This window comes from Haliotis rufescens, unplaced genomic scaffold (genome assembly GCF_023055435.1).
Source record: "Haliotis rufescens isolate VD_foot unplaced genomic scaffold, xgHalRufe1.0.p SCAF_2, whole genome shotgun sequence".
Taxonomy (NCBI): Eukaryota; Metazoa; Mollusca; class Gastropoda; order Lepetellida; family Haliotidae; genus Haliotis; species Haliotis rufescens.
Window position 1 is genome coordinate 70,758,770 of NW_025963890.1, and position 20,333 is coordinate 70,779,102.

General features: G+C 41.5%; 1 protein-coding gene across 3 annotated transcripts in view; it reads right to left on the reverse strand.

Moving 5' to 3' along the window:
- The window catches only part of LOC124133171 (QRFP-like peptide receptor), a 216,414-nt gene that overhangs the window by 41,876 nt on the left and 154,205 nt on the right, over positions 1 to 20,333 (reverse strand). For 2 of the 3 annotated variants that reach the window (XM_046497433.2, XM_046497432.2), the window contains exon 3: positions 2,515 to 3,539. In XM_046497433.2, coding sequence (XP_046353389.1) covers positions 2,515 to 2,781 — 267 coding nt within the window. In that variant the 5' untranslated portion in view covers positions 2,782 to 3,539. The remainder of the gene's footprint in view (positions 1 to 2,514; positions 3,540 to 20,333) is intronic. The other variant, XM_046497431.2, reaches the window with a different exon arrangement.

Sequence of the window (20,333 nt, forward strand, 5' to 3'; positions counted from 1 at the left end):
ACGCAGCCCAGACAGCCAATGGGACTTCTCCCAGGAAGCGCTGCCTAGGCAAGCCCACCCAGAACTTTTCGGAGAATATGTAAACTCCCTAACACTGCAGCCTTCTGCATTACCCAGATTGTCAGAAGGGCTGTATTCCTGGTAGCAAACCAGCGTAAGCGTACTCTTCCAATGTCAGTCAACAGATTGGGAGGTACCAAACCTAAGGCACCGAGAACAATGAGGAGTCGGACAACTTGGTACTTGGGATGCAAGCGTGACATTTCGAAAGCGAGGTCCGCATTTTTGCCATGTTTTCCATCAATTTTGTCAATCACATTGGTGTCGAAAGGGACAGAAAATTCAATGATATAAATGATTCCATTTGATTTATCGAAAAGGACAAGATCAGGTTTGTTTGCCTGGATACGTCTGAGGATGTATACGGGCCTATTCCAAAGGATTTTGTATTTATCATTTTCCATGACGCCCTCCACATATTCCGGGTCGTACCATGGTTGGTTGGTTGGTTGGTTGGTTTGTTGTTTAACGCCGCACTCAGCAATATTCCAGCTATATGACGGCGGTCTGTAAATAATTGAGTCTGGACCAGACAATCCAGTGATTGACATCATGAGCATCGATCCACGCAATTGGGATCGATGACATGCATCAACCAAGTCAGCGAGCCTGACCTTGGATGGACCTCTGTGTCAAAACCACAAGCATTGCGAAGACGGTAATAAAAGGATCGAGCCATTCCATCATGTCGCTTAAGATACTGTGTTTGTGCCAAAGCGGGGCGTCCACTGACAATGTGTTGGACAGTCTCATTAAATTCATTACATAATCTACATTCCATAGTTACATTTTCATGCAGAAGCTTACATTGACGGTTTCGAGTGGGAAGTGACTGGTCCTGTGCAGCAAACAGAAAGCCTTCTATTTCACTTTTCAGGCCAGCCGACTTCATTTAAGTAAAGGACTCTGCAGGGTTGCTGATCTTCTCAAAACACCGCATATAAACTGGATGCAGTGATCGTTCAGATAGCCTGTCCTTGAAACACGGAGTCTGGGCCGACTTGATACGGCACTTCGCTTGGTCGACACTCATTTCCGTACCGACCAGCCGTACACAACTATCAACAAAATCAACACTGACATTGAGATTATGTCCCACACCCTTGGCTCGTTTAAGTAAACTATGGAATGCCTTGTTTTCATCATGAGTCTTGACATGCTTCACAAGAGGATCACCAGACAAATAAATGTGTGCAAAAGTGCACAAAACAAAAAATAATGATAGATAAATATAAGCGATTGAGGGAAGAGCGAGGGTGGTGGGATCTATTGTCTGACATGAGGGTGTCAGCAGCCTGAATTTCTTGTTTCGTCCAATCAACAACACCAAAAGAATATTGGTATGTACAGCATAAGTATTTGTGGCTTTAACTTTATTGCGAGCATTCAGCACTGAACTCCAGATTTTCTTAAGCCTACATTTATTATTATTATTATTATTATTATTATTACAAGTTTTATGGCTCATATGACGATATATAGAGGTTATATTGTGTTTGGGGACGGTAAACGTCGTGTATTAGGAACGTACATTGTATTTAGCAAACCATGACGGGTGTTTGTTCCTAATACTAGATATCTACGATCCGAAAACATAAGTGCAGTAACCGCTTTTGTCATATAATGTCATTTTGAATTCTATCATCCAAATAAGTATTTATACATGACGTCACAATGTCAGTCGGACAGTGAAAACAGTCAATATAGTTCCAACTGATATTTGTCATTTAGAAGTGACGTAATTACCATATTACCATATAGGCAAAAAGACAATTGCCTAAAGATAACTTTGCAATGTCAGTGATCGCCTTTAGCGGCAATCCATCGTTCCTCCCACAAGAGTAAAACGTCACGGGGTTTTTAAGACTGACTGTACTGTGATAAGGTTTCGTAAGGGGGTTACGAAATGCCGTCAGATGTCCTACACATCGACAAAACAACACAAGGTGAATGTCGGACATATTGCGGACAAATCCAACTGGTTTTAGTTCGTGAAAATACATCAAGCCGCAGAGGTCTACAGGCACAGGTACGGCCCACTATCGGAATTGAAAACCCGGCCGTCATCGCTAAATGACGGCCTGCAAAGTTGCATACACTTATGAAAGGCGTCAGTTACGCCGATTTTAGAAACCGATTTTCGGTATCTCAGACCGATCGTCAATTCTGACTCGATCCCCGACAGACAAGTGCGACGCCATATTTGTTTGTAAATACTGAAAGTAGTGCCTACCTGGCCTTCTATAATTGCATATTTACTGTAAATGACGGATACGTTTGCTATCGGTTGGCTTTAACCTTCCGAGAAACGTTGCCATTATATGATAAACGTTCATGTATGCAGACTGTATAGCCGTATACGTTTGTTGATGAGCAAATTCCTCTCTCTCTCTCTCTCTCTCTCTCTCTGTCTCTCTCTCTCTCTCTCTCTCTCTCTCTCTCTCTCTCTCTTACCTTCACAGGTATGCAGATAACCACAAGCAAAAGGTCAGCCGACGCTAAGCTCAGAAGAAAGGTGTTGGTGATGTTGCGCATGCGTCGATAACGTAAGATGGAGAAGATGACGAGCACGTTCCCAAGCATACCGCACATCAACATGAGACTGTACAACGTGGCTACTGGTATCAGCTCCGCCAACGGCGGCACAGTCTCCACCGACGACGAATAGTCGTATTGGTATTCATCCGTCGTGTTGTTCATTGTTGTTTGAGTGACAGACATTCCCTTCACTGCTCTGTACTTGTCCCAGAAGCACGTCACCAATACCCCGTCATGCTCTTAACAACTGAACCGGCGTTTGCTATGCCACACATCAGACGGTTTAGGAATCACAACATCTGTCGACTTGTAACTGGCCAGGAATATACTGATATTATTGTTTAAAATGTCAGAGCAATTCATCAAATCAATGATGAGGATATGACGCACTGGCTTCCATTCAATTCAGGCGTATGACGGCTCCGGTGAATCCAGTCTGAATTAAAACAGGTTTCAAAAAAAAAATTAACATTCCAGATTTAACACGGAAATGGACTTGGGTTGGTATTTTAAACCCATCCGTCGCAAAAACCTTCGATCCGATCGACATGTAATAGTTTTCACAAACAAAAGTCAGTTCCAATTAAGATTTTGAAGACTAGGTGTTATTTTCCGTTTCGATTTGACGTTCCAAGTATAGCGCATGTTTGACTTTAAGATTCAGATCTGCATGAGAATTCTGGTGAACGAGACACGAGCAGCATGCATGTTTACTTGAAGCTTTACCATTAGAGAATGGTGTTCGCCAGAAGGTGCCCGGTGTGGTATTGACGCTGTCAGTGGGGTGCCTAGAAGCGTTCTCAGCCACTCGTACAGCTCAACTCCTCTGGTTGGTGCTCCCGCGCGGCCACATTCGCAGAGAAGGCCGTGCTAGACGCGCTGAGATCTATCGCTCCAATGATGGTTCATTAACACATGTTGATGCACACTGCCTGTAGTTGCTGTAATTAGAATGAAACAAAATATACCCTATTCTATTGTGAATTTCGTCCATGTTAATGAGATACATGTTCACAAAAGTGGATAATATTTTCATAATGAAAAAAATAATTGTGACCCACCATGAGATTAGGGACCTCATGGGTAAAATAGCACATTTTGACTTCTTATATATCTTAAAACTACAGTACCTCAGGGCCACAAAAATGCAATTCATAAGCTTCAATTCATATTTATTCCAGACATATATAGCATCAAACATTTAGACTCGCTTTGTAAAAATTCCCATTTTCATAACTGTTTACGTCATGATTGCAGTTTTTATATTTATCTGATTAATTGAAATAGACATGTTTGCTGAAATGTTTTGAAAAAATGTCTTTATCACATTACGAACTATCAGGAGAAGTCATAAAAGATAATTGTGTACAGTCCGATTGCGATTTTTACGGAAGTAAGTTGACGTCAAACGTATTTCTTTATGACGTCACAGCACAAATGTATCCTAGCACCCATTAGGTACCTTTGATCCTGGTGGGTCACCTATCTGAATTGAGGAACTCCTTTGTAGTTGGTGTGTTTGTTGTTTAACGCCGCACTCAACAATATTCCAGCTATATGACGGCGGTCTGTTAATAATCGAGTCCAGTGATTGATATCATCAACATCGATCCACGCAATTAGGATACAATGACATGCATCAACTAAGTCAGCGAGCCCGACCACCCGATCCCGTTAGTCGCCTCTTACAACTAGCACAGTCGCCTCTTATGGCAGGCATGGGTTGCTTAAGATCTAATCTAAAAAGGATCTTCGCGGGTCTTATTCCTTTGTAACTCGACTTGATAGTAGTGTATGTGGTTATTCATTTAGACTTAGGTTTGGTATAACTGTCCTTAAATAAATCTGGAATAAAGTTAAGCATCGCTTACTATACATACTGCTCAAAAGCAGTTAAGAACACCCGGTTATGTAACATAACTATAGTAAATCTGTCCTGTTTTCCAGATACCGCCGCGCTGGGGCGGTCGGGTAGCCTAGTGGTTAAAGCGTTCGCTCGTCACGCCGAAGACCCGGGTTCGATTCCCGACATGGGTACAATGTGTGAAGCCCATTTCTGGTGTCCCCCGCCGTGATATTGCTGGAATATTGCTAAAAGCGGCGTAAAACCTCACTCACTCACTCCAGATACCGCCTCTTTCATATTATGCCATGACTGAATAGTTATATTTTTGTTGTGTTCATTGTAATTCCTGCATTCTGATTAGCTGAAGTGGTCACATGTTATTGTAATCATTTCCCAGTGAATGTAATACATTAAGCCACGCCCATCGAAGCGGACTACTTTTATTACCACGTACGGAATATTGATTAGCTGAAGTGGTCACGTGTTATTGCAATCATTTCCCAGTGAATGTAATACATTAAGCCACCCCCGCCGAAACGGACTACTTTTATTACTACGTACGGAATGTCGGGGAATCCAAATATGACAGACAAGTGAATTTCCTTTCTGCTCACGTGTATTTTCATTGCCCAAACAACCGTTTGAGACCGAAGGCCGAGAAGGAATGAAACAGCAAACGTGCAGGCTCGCTTGCCTGTTTTTTGTCCGCTCGTTTTGGTTCCACAAAATTTCATGTCTTCGGGTTTTTTGTTCTAACCCGCATATTTGAAACTGTGTCTTCCCGTTCTCATGGAACTGATGTTTGAATCTGGCGGTAACTGACCATGTCGTTTGGAAAATGTGTAACCATTCCGCAACGAGTTGACAATTGCGCTAAGACGGAATCCGGTCGCAAAATGCCACGGAATGTATTCCTACGCCTGGAATGTTTAGCAACATCGACATTTTTGTCTTCTTTGATATATACAACCTATTTATAAAACGTCGAGTCTCGACCAGACCAACCACGGATAGTAATTATGAACACCGCCCTGGGAACCCACTCTAATCTGTATCAGTGTGATACTTCAAACGGCTATCTGCCTTCTACACCCACGCAATTCAAATGTTTTAGCTAAAACTATTGGCAAAACATATTTGACGATTACTTGCCCTGTATCTAATTATCAGGAACGTGTTTTTCATTGATTGAGTGAGTGAGTTGGGTTTAACGTCACTTTTAACAGTATTCCAGTTATATCACGGCGTGTCAGCTGAATGTTGGAGGAAAGCCCGAAGTGATGCAGGTCTCAGACGTTTTCCACTATGCTTACAAACCTTGAAACGTTATCGGGCGACAGTCAGAGGTTTTTGGCATGCCAAAGGGACGCAATTCTGCACAGCGAATTGCGGTGCCTCAGACGACTGGGACTCTCATGTCCGTTTTATAATTAGATTATTTTTTTAGAACATTTTAATCCGATGTTCAGATTCTAAACAATTCTAAACAGTGTAATTGTAAAACACGTGTGCTATATTTGTAGCACATGGCGGCAAGGAGAAATCACAAAAGAAATAAATGCAATTATAAACACAAAAGAGTATCATAATGTGTTAGCTATGACGTCACAGCAGAATTGTATCCCAATCTGTTACCTATGCAGTAGTGTCCATTGATCTATAAGCGCATAATATAATCATTTTTAACCGCACAACATACAATTAAGACCTAGTTGTTGTAATCTTTCGAGTACACTGCCATATATTGAATACTGTTTTTAGGTCGAATACCTTTTGTAGGTCGAATTCGGCTTATATGTGGAATGATGTTGCAGATGATAGGTATTCCTGGTCAAACACAGAACCCAGCCAATCATGCTTTATCTTGATTATTACTTGTTTGTTATTCAACGCCGCACTCGGTCTGTGTGTCACCGATTATCGTACCCCCAGGTCAAAATGCTGCGATCTGACTGCTTAACGTGATCTTGATAAAAAAATACGTATTCCCTGGGAGGGAAATAAATTTCTGAGCGGGAGAATAAATTCACTTTTCTTCACCACGAAGCAAAAAAACTGAACCTTACGAGTCACATAGCACAGCCTCACCCCGGCTGAATCGAACAGCTGTATTCTCTCAGTTTTATATTCTTTTCCAATTAGCTTTTACACTTGTCAGAGGGGTACTCAAAGTACGTGATCTAGACTACCAGTTGTCGGACTTTCGTTTTGTGGAAGCATCGGTGGCTGAGTGGGTTAGATCGCTGATTAGGGGCCTCACTCTGGCAAGTGTGGGTTCGGACGGGACTCAATCCCAAAAAGTACGAGCATCTGTACTTAACTAAGAAAGTGTTATCCCAAATATAACATTTGTTAGCTTTTGTTTGTTTGATTGTTCTTAAAATGAGGTATCAAATTGCCATTTGTTAACTCCAAATTAAGCCTTTTCACACAAAACAAAATATCGATCCATATACATTGCTGCCGATAAACCACCAGAACTATATCAGTTTGATATAGTATCATTTTTCAGTGTTTTTCGCGACGATCTTGACGTCCTAGACCGACTTGTTTGACGATGGGATGACACGGCATTTAATTTATATACAAATGATAACGTATATTTGTTGTTGTTAAACTTCGCTCTCAGAAATATTCCAGCTACATGACGGCGGTCTGTAAATAAACTAGTCAGACCACACAATTCAGTGATTGATATCGTGAGCATCGATCCACGCGATTGGGATACGATGACATGACCAACGATCCCGCTCGTCGCCTCTTACGACAAGCATAACCGGCTTTTACGGCAAGCATGGGTTGCTGAAGGCCTATTCTAACCCGGATCTTCACGATTAGCAGATTGATACATGTCAGTAGGATAAATGCGTTGGAGTTGTATCACTCGGGGTACATGTTGTTTTAAACCTCACCCGGGACGCATAAAAACCTCCGAGTGGTATTGCTACACCTTATAGTATGATCCAGTGATTCATATTTTCACCAACGATTCACGCCGTCGGGGTACGATGACCGTCGTCAATCAAGTGAGCGAGTGAGTGAGTGAGTGAGTTGGGTTTAACGCCGCTTTTAACAGTATTCCAGTCATATCGCGGCGTGTAAGCTTAATGTGGGAGGAAAGCCCGAAGTGATGCAGGTCTCAGACGTTTACCACTACGGTGAAACCCACGAGTACGGTATGGTGCTTACAAACCTAGAAACATAATCGGGGCGAACGGGGATTCGAACCCACAATCATAGGTTTCTGGCGTGCCCAAGGGACGCAACTCTGCACAGCGAATCGCGGCGCCTTAGACAACTGGGCCACCCGTGCCCCCCGTCAATGAAGTCACCAACCTGACCATCCAGTTCACATCGTCGTCTCGTACGACAGGCACACGTTACAAAGGACCTTTACTAACGAGTCAACCAAACGGGGTGGCTAGTAATACATGACTATACCCTTACACAGTCAAGTACAGTTCCGTTAACAAAACTTAACGATATAGATTTAATATTGGGTACATACGATTTGTATTATTTTCTATATTTAGTTAGCCATATTGAAAACGCAACTTTCGTCCGTGAAAGTGAAATTTGAGAATTAGCATGTTTGTTTGTTGTGTAACGCTGCACTCATCAATATTCCAGCTATATGACGGCGGACTGTAAATAATCGAGTCTTGACCAGACAATCCAGTGATTGACATCATGAGTATCGATCAACGCAATTCGGATACGATGACATGCATCAACCAAGTCGGCGAGCCCGACAACCCGATCCCGTTGGTCGCCTCTTTCGACAAGCATAGTCGCCTTTTACGACAAGCATGGGTTGTATGAAATTAATGAGGAATAGGTGGGATTTTGAGTTGATTCGACTGAACACCGCTTTGGCCATTACTACACGGCTTGTGTATTGTGGGCGGAAAACTCGAAATAGTGCAGGTGTTAGATGTTAACGCTTTGGTGAAACCCACTGGTGCCATAATCAGGGTACTTGTAATCGAACCACAGATCACATTATTCTGGCCCGCCTAAGGGACGCAACTCTGCACAGCGAATTGCAGCGCCTTAGTCGCCTATACCACCGGTTCATCCCCAACTCTTATATATACTAAGATTTGTTATTTTATTAAAATCATGTATGGCTAATTCTTTTTACGGCGTCGGGATGGACGAATGGCGTATGCATTCTACGCTAAAGACCCTACTCACAACAGATGATCGATAACCAGTGTTGTAGACCTGTAAATGTACAGCGACCTATCCGGATACTGTGACCTGGAAGGAGTCGTTAACCACGGATTAAGCTTGGACAGGACATTAAAGCCCTACACTGATGCCTTGGCTTTGTTATCTCTGAACTTCCGTTTAACATTAGTGGCTTTACAACATCGGTTCCACGAGTACAGCTGAGCCTGGGAGGATTCTTTTACCTCTTCCGGCGTTCAATTACGCTGCCATCAGTAGAAAGATAGTTATCGAGCCACTCCAAAAGACTGGAGACCTAACGCAACAAGTGACGCAATTACTTTCCGTATTACGATACGCATACGATTGGACGTATTTTGCAAAAGAGACCATTTATTCGAGTGAACATTGTAACGTGTGTGTTTCATAACACAAAGCCCTCATGAAAGTTACTCGATGAAAGGAGTGATCGATGGCTACCTTAAACCCCTGTGGGCAATGCCCCTTAATATTTGCGACAAAGCCCATCACAAACACATGCAAAGGCAAGTAAAACTCAGCGTTTATGCTTGATGTTTATATGCAAACTCTATGTATTTTACCCGACTTTAAATTGTTCGTCTATTTTTCACATCAACTTAACAATGGCATATTTTCAAATTACCGGTTATGTATGAGTTTTCCAACCTAATCGGGTATATGGTTTGCAAGTTGTACGCTGCTAAGACGTATTGAGAAGCGTAATGATTACCACAGGTGAGTGAGTATTGTTTTACGCCGCTTTTAGAAATATTCCATTTATATCACGGCGGGGGACACCAGAAATGGGCTTCACACATTGTACCCATGTCGGGAGTCGAACCCGGGTCTTCGGCGTGACGAGCCCAAGCTTTAACCACTAGGCTACCCCACCGCCCTACAAAAAGTAGATCCGATTTAGAGTTAATCATCAGTAACCGATGCTTCTAAGAATCGACTAACGGGATCTGGTGGTCGGGTTCGCTGACTTGGTCAATGCATGTCATCGTATCCCAATTGCGTACATCACTGCTCATGATGTCAGTCACTGGATTGTCTGATCCATACTCGGTTATTTACAGACCGCCGTCATATAGCTGGAATATTGCTGAGTGCGGCGTTAGGCAACAAATGAACAGCCCCAAAATGCCTATCATGTAAGGCATATTTCTCGAATTTAGGTCTCTCTTCAACCTTTCAGCCTGACCAAGCGTATGCTTTTGAATATAAACATTTGCGTGAGTTATGTCCATAGAAAGACTTTATGAATGTTCGCTTGGATTTTAAACCCCGAGCGCACATGGAATACTACGGATACCATGCACGGATATATAGAAGTGATAACGTAACGTTAACAGCTAAATACGCCGCCGCACAGAGGATGAATCAAGACATATTCGCCGAAAGATAAGCCTGCAACGAATTTATGTTCCCGCCATGATCATCATTTACAATTGAAAACAAACGGAGATTGAGATGCAAAGCTCTTGATTGCTAGGTGAGCTCTAGACGACATGTGCAACAAAGTCAACGTTAACGTTCATTACGAGACGCCGTTTCGCTGAAAGGAGTTTGGATTGCTGAGATTAAAAAGATCGGCAAAATGTCTGTTGCCGTGACGACAGGTGTGTACAAAACAAACAAAATAGCAACTATTTCAAACAATGAATGCCCATTTGCTTACAGGATATGTGGTGATGTATGGGTTGCTAAGCCATGCTTTATGCATTTATCACGAATTATGCACCTTCAACCGGTAATACTTCCCATTCAGGTGAATGTGACCATTTTATGAATTCTTTCAGAACATTTATGTGATCCCATAATATATAATTTTAAAAATGTTTTCTTAGTTTTAGGGATCAACAAAGTCGCCGTGGTGACGCACATACGGGATTTCTTCAACTGTGAACACACAATGCAATTTAGAAAGTGGTCAAATGTAACAAATGTTACACTTTCTCAATAAAGTACAGCTTCTCGGCTACAAATATGTCGGTTTGGCTACAAATATGCCGGTTTTGAGGGAGACACACACCACTAGCGCCATTAACGCCTTCACGCTCCTTGCTAAACAACGACGTTATCAACTTTAAGTACCATGTGTACGCGTGGAGACTCCACGCTTGCTACATACGGTACGTTAACACGCTATACCTCGGAGGTATTTCAAGTACACGGCCAAAAACGTCCGTTTTTCTCCACTGTATATCCTCTCTAAGCAGGTTTTGAAAGGCGATTCTTGAAATTATATATAAAAAGGTTGGATGTATTAATGATGTGTAGGAAACCGTCACACAAACATTTATTGTCGAGTACTAAATGTTTTTTGCAAGTTTGAATTTGCAACTGCATCATGCAAGTTATTTTCTTGTGTTGTTTATTTCACTCTGTTGTTGATGCTTTTTGCTTTTCCAAACAGTGTACTTCAACGTTTAACATGCGAATAACTAGAAGTAAAAATGTTTAAGAGCATCAACAAGTCCATAACAATGACGTTTGATGGAGTACAGGAAGCACCAACACCTTACAGTGCAAGAGGTACCAACGCCTGGGGTGCAGCATGTAATCACTCAGCACGGGTGCAACACATTACTACAACTGGCAGATGCAAAAGATAGGTGGAAGGGTGCCTTAAGATAAAAGCTTGATCTTCAAGTTATATACGTTTCGCTGCAATCTTCAAGTTACATACCATACCTTGCCATCATCAGGTTACATACCATACGGTGCCATCTACAAGTTACATCAAATGCAGTGCCATCTTCAAGTTACATACCGTACGGTGTCATCTTCAAGTTACATACCATACAGCGTCATCTTCAAGTTACATACCGTATGGTGTCATCTACAAGTTGCATCCCATGCAGTGCCATCTTCAAGTTACATACCGTATGGTGTCATCTTCAAGTTGCATACCGTATGGTGTCATCTTCAAGTTATATACCATACAGTGTCATCCTAAGGTTACAGACCATACAGTGCCATCTTCAAGTCACATCCCACGGAGTGTCATCTGCTAGTTACATACCACACAGTGTCATCTTCAAGTCACATCCCCCAGAGTGTCATCTGCTTGTTACATACCATACAGTGTCATCTTCAAGTTACATACCATACGGTGTCATCTTCAAGTTACATACCACACAGTGTCATCTTCAAGTCACATCCCACGGAGTGTCATCTGCTAGTTACATACCTTACAGTGTCATCTTCAAGTTACATACCATACAGTGTCATCTTCAAGTTGCATACCATACAGTGTCATCTTCAAGTCACATACCATACAGTGTCATCTTCAAGTTACATACCATACAGTGTCATCTTCAAGTTACATACCATACAGTGTCATCTTCAAGTTACATACCATACAGTGTCATCTTCACGTTACATACCATACGGTGTCATCTTCAAGTTACATACCATACGGTGTCATCTTCAAGTTACATACCACACAGTGTCATCTTCAAATTATATACCATACAGTGTCATCTTCAACTTACATACCATACAGTGTCATCTTCAAGTTACATACCATACAGTGTCATCTTCAAGTTACATACCATACAGTGTCATCTTCACGTTACATACCATACAGTGTCATCTTCACGTTACATACCATACAGTGTCATCTTCACGTAACATATCATACAGTGTCATCTTCAAGTTACATACCATACAGTGTCATCTTCAAGTTACATACCATACAGTGTCATCTTCAAGTTACATACAATACAGTGTCATCTTCAAGTTACATACCATACAGTGTCATCTTCACGTTACATACCATACAGTGTCATCTTCACGTTACAAACCATACGGTGTCATCTTCAAGTCACATACCATACAATGTCATCTTCAAGTTACATACCATACAGTGTCATCTTCACGTTACATACCATACAGTGTCATCTTCACGTAACATATCATACAGTGTCATCTTCAACTTACATACCATACAGTGTCATCTTCAAGTTACATACCATACAGTGTCATCTTCAAGTTACATACCATACAGTGTCATCTTCACGTTACATAACATACAGTGTCATCTTCACGTTACATACCATACGGTGTCATCTTCACGTTACATACCATACAGTGTCATCTTCACGTTACATACCATACAGTGTCATCTTCACGTAACATATCATACAGTGTCATCTTCAAGTTACATACCATACAGTGTCATCTTCAAGTTACATACCATACAGTGTCATCTTCAAGTTACATACCATACAGTGTCATCTTCAAGTTACATACCATACAGTGTCATCTTCAAGTTACATACCATACAGTGTCATCTTCAAGTTACATACCATACAGTGTCATCTTCACGTTACATACCATACGGTGTCATCTTCAAGTCACATACCATACAGTGTCATCTTCAAGTTACATACCATACAGTGTCATCTTCAAGTTACATACCATACAGTGTCATCTTCAAGTAAAATATCATACAGTGTCATCTTCAAGTTACATACCATACAGTGTCATCTTCAAGTTACATACCATACAGTGTCATCTTCAAGTTACACACCATACAGTGTCATCTTCAAGTTACATACAATACAGTGTCATCTTCACGTTACATACCATACAGTGTCATCTTCAAGTTACATACCATACAGTGTCATCTTCAAGTCACATACCATACAGTGTCATCTTCAAGTTACATACCATACAGTGTCATCTTCAAGTTACATACCATACAGTGTCATCTTCAAGTTACATACCATACAGTGTCATCTTCAAGTTACATACCACACAGTGACATCTTCAAGTCACATCCAACGGAGTGTCATCTGCTAGTTACATACCATACAGTGTCATCTTCAAGTTACATACCATACAGTGTCATCTTCAAGTTACATACCATACAGTGTCATCTTCAAGTCACATACCATACAGTGACATCTTCAAGTTACATAGCATACAGTGTCATCTTCAAGTTACATACCATACATTGTCATCTTCAAGTTACATACCATACAGTGTCATCTTCACGTTACAAACCATACAGTGTCATCTTCAAGTTACATACCATACAGCGTCATCTTCAAGTTACATACCATACAGTGTCATCTTCAACTTACATACCATACAGTGTCATCTTCAAGTTACATACCATACAGTGTCATCTTCAAGTTACATACCATACAGTGTCATCTTCAACTTACATACCATACAGTGTCATCTTCACGTTACATACCATACAGTGTCATCTTCACGTTACATACCATACAGTGTCATCTTCACGTAACATATCATACAGTGTCATCTTCAAGTTACATACCATACAGTGTCATCTTCAAGTTAGATACCATACAGCGTCATCTTCAAGTTACATACCATACAGTGTCATCTTCAAGTTACATACCATACAGTGTCATCTTCACGTTACATACCATACAGTGTCATCTTCACGTTACATACCATACGGTGTCATCTTCAAGTCACATACCATACAGTGTCATCTTCAAGTTACATACCATACGGTGTCATCTTCACGTTACATACCATACAGTGTCATCTTTACGTAAAATATCATACAGTGTCATGTTCAAGTTACATACCATACAGTGTCATCTTCAAGTTACATACCATACAGTGTCATCTTCAACTTACATACCATACAGTGTCATCTTCAAGTTACATACCATACAGTGTCATCTTCACGTTACATACCATACAGTGTCATCTTCGCGTTACATACCATACGGTGTCATCTTCACGTTACATACCATACGGTGTCATCTTCAAGTTACATACCATACAGTGTCATCTTCACGTAACATATCATACAGTGTCATCTTCAAGTTACATACCATACAGTGTCATCTTCAAGTTACATACCATACAGTGTCATCTTCAAGTTACATACAATACAGTGTCATCTTCAAGTTACATACCATACAGTGTCATCTTCACGTTACATACCATACGGTGTCATCTTCACGTTACATACCATACAGTGTCATCTTCACGTAACATATCATACAGTGTCATCTTCAAGTTACATACCATACAGTGTCATCTTCAAGTTACATACCATACAGTGTCATCTTCAAGTTACATACAATACAGTGTCATCTTCAAGTTACATACCATACAGTGTCATCTTCACGTTACATACCATACAGTGTCATCTTCACGTTACATACCATACGGTGTCAGGTTCAAGTCACATACCATACAGTGTCATCTTCAAGTTACATACCATACAGCGTCATCTTCAAGTCATATACCATACAGTGTCATCTTCAAGTCACATACCATACAGGGGCGGTCGGGTAGCCTAGTGGTTAAAGCGTTCGCACGTCACGCCGAAAACCCGGGTTCGATTTCCGACATGGGTGCAATGTGCGAAGCCCCGCCGTGATATTGCTGGAATATTGCTAAAAGCGGCGTAAAACCATACTCACTCACTCACTCACTCACTCACTCACATACCATACAGTGTCATCTTCAAGTTACATACCATACAGTGCCATCTTCAAGTCATATACCATATGGTGTCAGCTTCAAGTTATATACACACAGTGCCATCTTCAAGTTACATACCATATGGTGTCAGCTTCAAGTTACAAGCCATCCAGCGCCATCTTCAACCCGCCAAACAGTGCCAATGAAGTGCTATCTTTCTGATGATTTGCGTCATTAGATGCTGTTTGTCGTGACATTTCAGATCTGCACTAAACGTGCATTTGTTGCATAATTCCACCACATTAACCCCGTATTCTTCAAAGCAACACCAAAAGACAATTGCTGTGTCGGAGATTCCAACTGACGCAGACGGAGAGAAAGAGCATGTTTGAAGCTATATGGGTAACGCTTTCATTGCCCCAATGAGGGATAAAAACCAATGAAGAGATTTCACAAAGTAGATAATAATCCTAAGAACTACCACGTGCAGTGTCACATCTTCTTTGACCGACAGAAGCGGAAACGACGGTCTATCAATTGCATGGCTTCAATACCTCAACACGATCGCGATCGAGTCGCTGTCACACTGGCGTGGTAAAAGTAGCCATAATTGATTTATTTTGAAACAATAGCTCGTATTTTAGCAATTCCACCGAGTAGACAAAGTGATTAAGACGCAGATAGGTAGCTTAAGGTGGTGGATTCTCCACAGAGAAGTCATTCATCATTCCCCTGAAACCTGCTGCGTCTGCAAACAGGATGGTGAAAGAAGCTGTCCCGATAGGCCTGATATGTATCAAATTCCACAAACATTTAGGAGCCAAGTATCACTGTCTACACGCGGTCTGGCCAAGGAAACTACAAAAGGCAGTATGTAGATTTCCGTCGTCATTAGCAATCACAACACTCCAACGATATGCAAATTGCAAGTTTCGGATACCTGCTGTTTCTGGTAACTTGATACCGCATCGTACTGATAATCTCTTTGATGTTCTGGTAACGACATCTGATGTCAAGCTGTGGGATATCCATATATTTCCAAGATAATGTCAACCGTGGAGTTGCTGATGTTGATGGCACACATGAAAGATGAAGGACAACAAAGGACAATCAGCCTCCCATACACATGGAGATGAGACGAATGCTTCTGAAGAGGTTTTATTGGAGGACCCCACCATCGCTAGGAAATGAAACCATACAAGAGACTTCGCTATATTCGGTGCAGATATAAACAAGTTAGCAAAATAATTACTACAGTGTGTAGGAGAGAGATAAGCATCTGTATCATAACAAGTATTTAGTTGTCTTAGACGTTAACATTAGCTTTGCTGTTTGCAGAGATTTATTTTATATCGAAAACCTATGTTGACTTGGCTGTTTGTTTGTTTGTTTGTTTGTTTGTTTGTTGTTTAACACCGCACGCAGCAATATTCCAGCTCGATTGTCTGGTGCAGATTCGACTATGTACAGACCGCCGTCATAGTATTAGTTATGGTGTATTAAGTTGCTGAAACGGTGTCATATTTGGTTAGCAGAAAAATATTGTGCGAGGCGTGGCACGATGTCATATTAGGTTAGCAGAAAAATATTGGGCGAGGCGCGTTCTGCTAACCTAATATGACACCGTACACGGCAACTAAGGACATCATAAAATAATGTCTTTGCGCATCACAATTAGTGATACTAAAACACAAAACAGTGTCAAATAAGGATTTTCTGTACAAGAATTTCCATGTGAAATACGTGAGGTAGGTGTTGGAAAATCCAAAATGGCTGTTACTGACGGTATACGGTCTTATATTAGGTCAGTAACAACCAACTTGGATTTTTACTGACGGTATACGGTCTGTAATTAGGTCAGTAACAACCATCTTGGATTTTTACTGACGGTATACGGTCTGTAATTAGGTCAGTAACAACCATCTTGGATTTTTACTGACGGTATACGGTCTCCTATTAGGTCAGTAACAACCAACTTGGATTTTTACTGACGGTATACGGTCTCCTATTAGGTCAGTAACAACCAACTAGGATTTCTACTGACGGTATACGGTCTGTAATTAGGTCAGTAACAACCATCTTGGATTTTTACTGACGGTATACGGGCTCATGGGGTTAGTAGTTATGCTCTCTGATTGGTCAATCACACTGAGGCATAATAGAACTGTAATATCGTAGTGCGGTGTTAAACAACAAACAGACACAAAAAACTAACATTCAGTAACCGAGATAACAAACTTTCATCTTGTTTCGGGTCAGTTTAAGCCAGATTTACTTTAGTGAGTGAGTGAGTATGGTTTTACGCCGCTTTTAGCAATATTCCAGCAATATCACGGCGGGGGACACCAGAAATGGGCTTCACACAATGTACCCATGTCGGGAATCGAACCCGGGTCTTCGGCGTGACAAGCGAACGCTTGAACCACTAGGCTACCCGACCGCCCCCAGATTTACTTTAGGTTTCTGTTGGTTCATCCAATTGCGTGGATCGATGCTCATGATGTCAATCACTTGATTGTCTGGTCTTGATTATTACAGACCGCCGTCATATTGCTGAGTGCGGCGTTAAACAACAAACAAACAAAACCTACAAATGTCGTCTCCTTCTGGTTTCCTGATAGTTTCCTTAAAGTTTCTAATGTTACCAAATCATTTTGAACCGTGTCACAGCAAAATACAGTCTTATATTTCTTGTCGCCTATGTCCGTTTCAAATATTTTGTCCATGCAGGGAGAAACAAACTCCGTTCGCTCGTCATAACCCGTATCCCAGAAGAAAGTCCGTTCCAATAATTATACCCTCAACACTCGTGTATTCTACATACTGACTGGACAACATCTCCGCCATGATGTCCCTGGTCACGCCGGGCCATTTATATCTAATAGTATGAAGTTGTACTCAATTTGCTGGCTCTTTTGATCAGAGTAGCAGTGATTTGTCCACGGCCTCTAGTCCAATACTACAGGCTTGTCAGTGGCGAAGTGAAGTTACAGAGGACTAAGTGGTCATCATGGCATCAATTGTAGCCGGCTACACGAGTAGATGGTAGTTGGGACTAATGTCTGCTTCTGCTGTCTGAGTAATTGCGCTATTTACGGAGTCAGCGTGAATGTAAAGATCATGTTATTTACTGTAATTATCCATAGATACGTTAACAGCTAGCGTCTTCCTCTCATGACGTTCCATTGTAATCGACGTCGAGAGGACATGAACGTTGGTGGGGATAAGCGAACCCAGTTTGAAAGATGTGTCGACACTACATGATATTTTTATATCAAGTATGTACTGCTCTCCTCTCCACCTACTATCATGTCAGTTGAAAAAGTCAATTGTCATTTCGTATTAGATCAGTGTTTCTACAGATTAAACATACAGCAAAGAGGGTTTGGGTGATCCTGGCGCATTTAGGCTGGTTAGGCTCATCATAAGCTCAGGGCCCTTGCCCCCTGTACACGCAGCCCAGACAGCATATTGGACTTCTACCAGTAAGCGCAAACCCACCCAGAACACTTCGGAGAATATGAAGACTCCACAACAATGCAGTATTCTAGATTAACCCGATTGTCAGAAGGGCTGTATTTCTTTGCAGCTAACCCGGCACTCTCCCAATTCCAGTCAACAGATTTTATGTACCAAACCTAAGGCACCGAGAACAATGGGGCGTCGGACAACTTGGTACTTGGGATGCAAGCATGATATTTTGAAAGCGAGGTCTGCATATTTGCCATGTTATTCCTGAATCTTGTCAATCACAAGGGACAGGATATTCAGTGATATCAATAATTTCATTGGATTTATCAAAAACGACAAGATCAGGATTGTTAGCATGGATAGGTCTGAAGCTGTATACGGGCCATATTCCAAAGACTTTTGTAGTTATCATTTTCGATGACGCCCTCTACATATGCTGGGTCGTACCAAGGATTGACCTCTGTGTCAAAACCACAAACATGCTGAAGACCGTAATAAAATGATCGAGCTATTCCATCATGTCGCTTTAAATACTGTGTTTGTGCAAAAGCTGGGCATCAACTGACAATGTGTTGGGCAGTCTCATTACATCCATTGCATTTTTTACATTTCATTTTTACATGTTGATGCAAAATCACACATTGACGGGTTCGAGTGGGAAGTGACTGGTCCTGAGCAGCAAACAGAAAGCATTCTGTTTCACTTTTCAGGCCAGCCGACCTCATCCAACCTAGGACTCTGCAGGGTTGCTGATCTTCTCAACACACCGTATATAAACTCGATGCAGTAGTCGTTCAGATAGCCACTCCTTGAAAACCTGAGCCTGGGCCTATTTGATATGACACTTAGCTTGGTTGATACTCATCAACACTGACATTGAAATTATGCCCCACACCCTTAGCTCGTTTACGAAAACTGTGGAATGTCTTGTTTTCATCATGAGCATTCTGGAGCTTGTCCCTAACCTGCATCCCTAAGTACGAACTGGCCTGACCTTCCACGAGATGATCAATAACTCCTCCCCCCAAGGTAAACCGACTGATCCTCCCACTTCTACCTTGCCACGTTTCAGATGAAGAATGTTGCATTTGTCGAGTCCAAAGGACATGCCGATATCATTAGAAAAGGACTCGACAAGGAGAATCTAGATTTTTTAGTGGGGATCCTCCATTGGCAATAAGTTCAAGGTCATCCATGTGAAGGAGTTGTGTAAGGGTGTTGGGGATCTGTGCCGGACCAGGACGATAAGCAAAATGCTTAAAGCATTTAGTGACAAACAGAAAAGTAGAGGACTAACAGAATCGCTCTGAAACAAATGCAATTCATTAAATACTTGAGTAAAACAAGAAGTCGCTTGGAGAGGTCAATACATTCCAATGACTTCAAAATCCGTTCGTAAGGTACAGAATCATAAGTTTTTCTGTAGTTATCCAACACATTGAGAGTTTACGTTGGTAAGTTTTAGCCACATCAAGAATCAATTTCTGAACCAGCAATTGATCCTTACAACCCCAACAACCCTTTATGGCTCCTTTCTGCTCCGTGTAGATAATTTCACTGGTAGCGCAGTATGATGACACGAGCTCTGTAAGACAACCTGTAAATAGTTTGTACTGTGTGTTCATACAAGTAATAGGGCGTAAGTTTTTAGGGTCAGTCAAACCACCTTTCGTTGGGCGAAGTATTGTTCGCCCTTTGCACAACCAGCGTGGAACATCCCATGTACCCACAAGAGAATTAAAACAGTGAAGTAATAGCGTTTGACACTCGCCACAAACACATGCAAGGGAAAGTCATG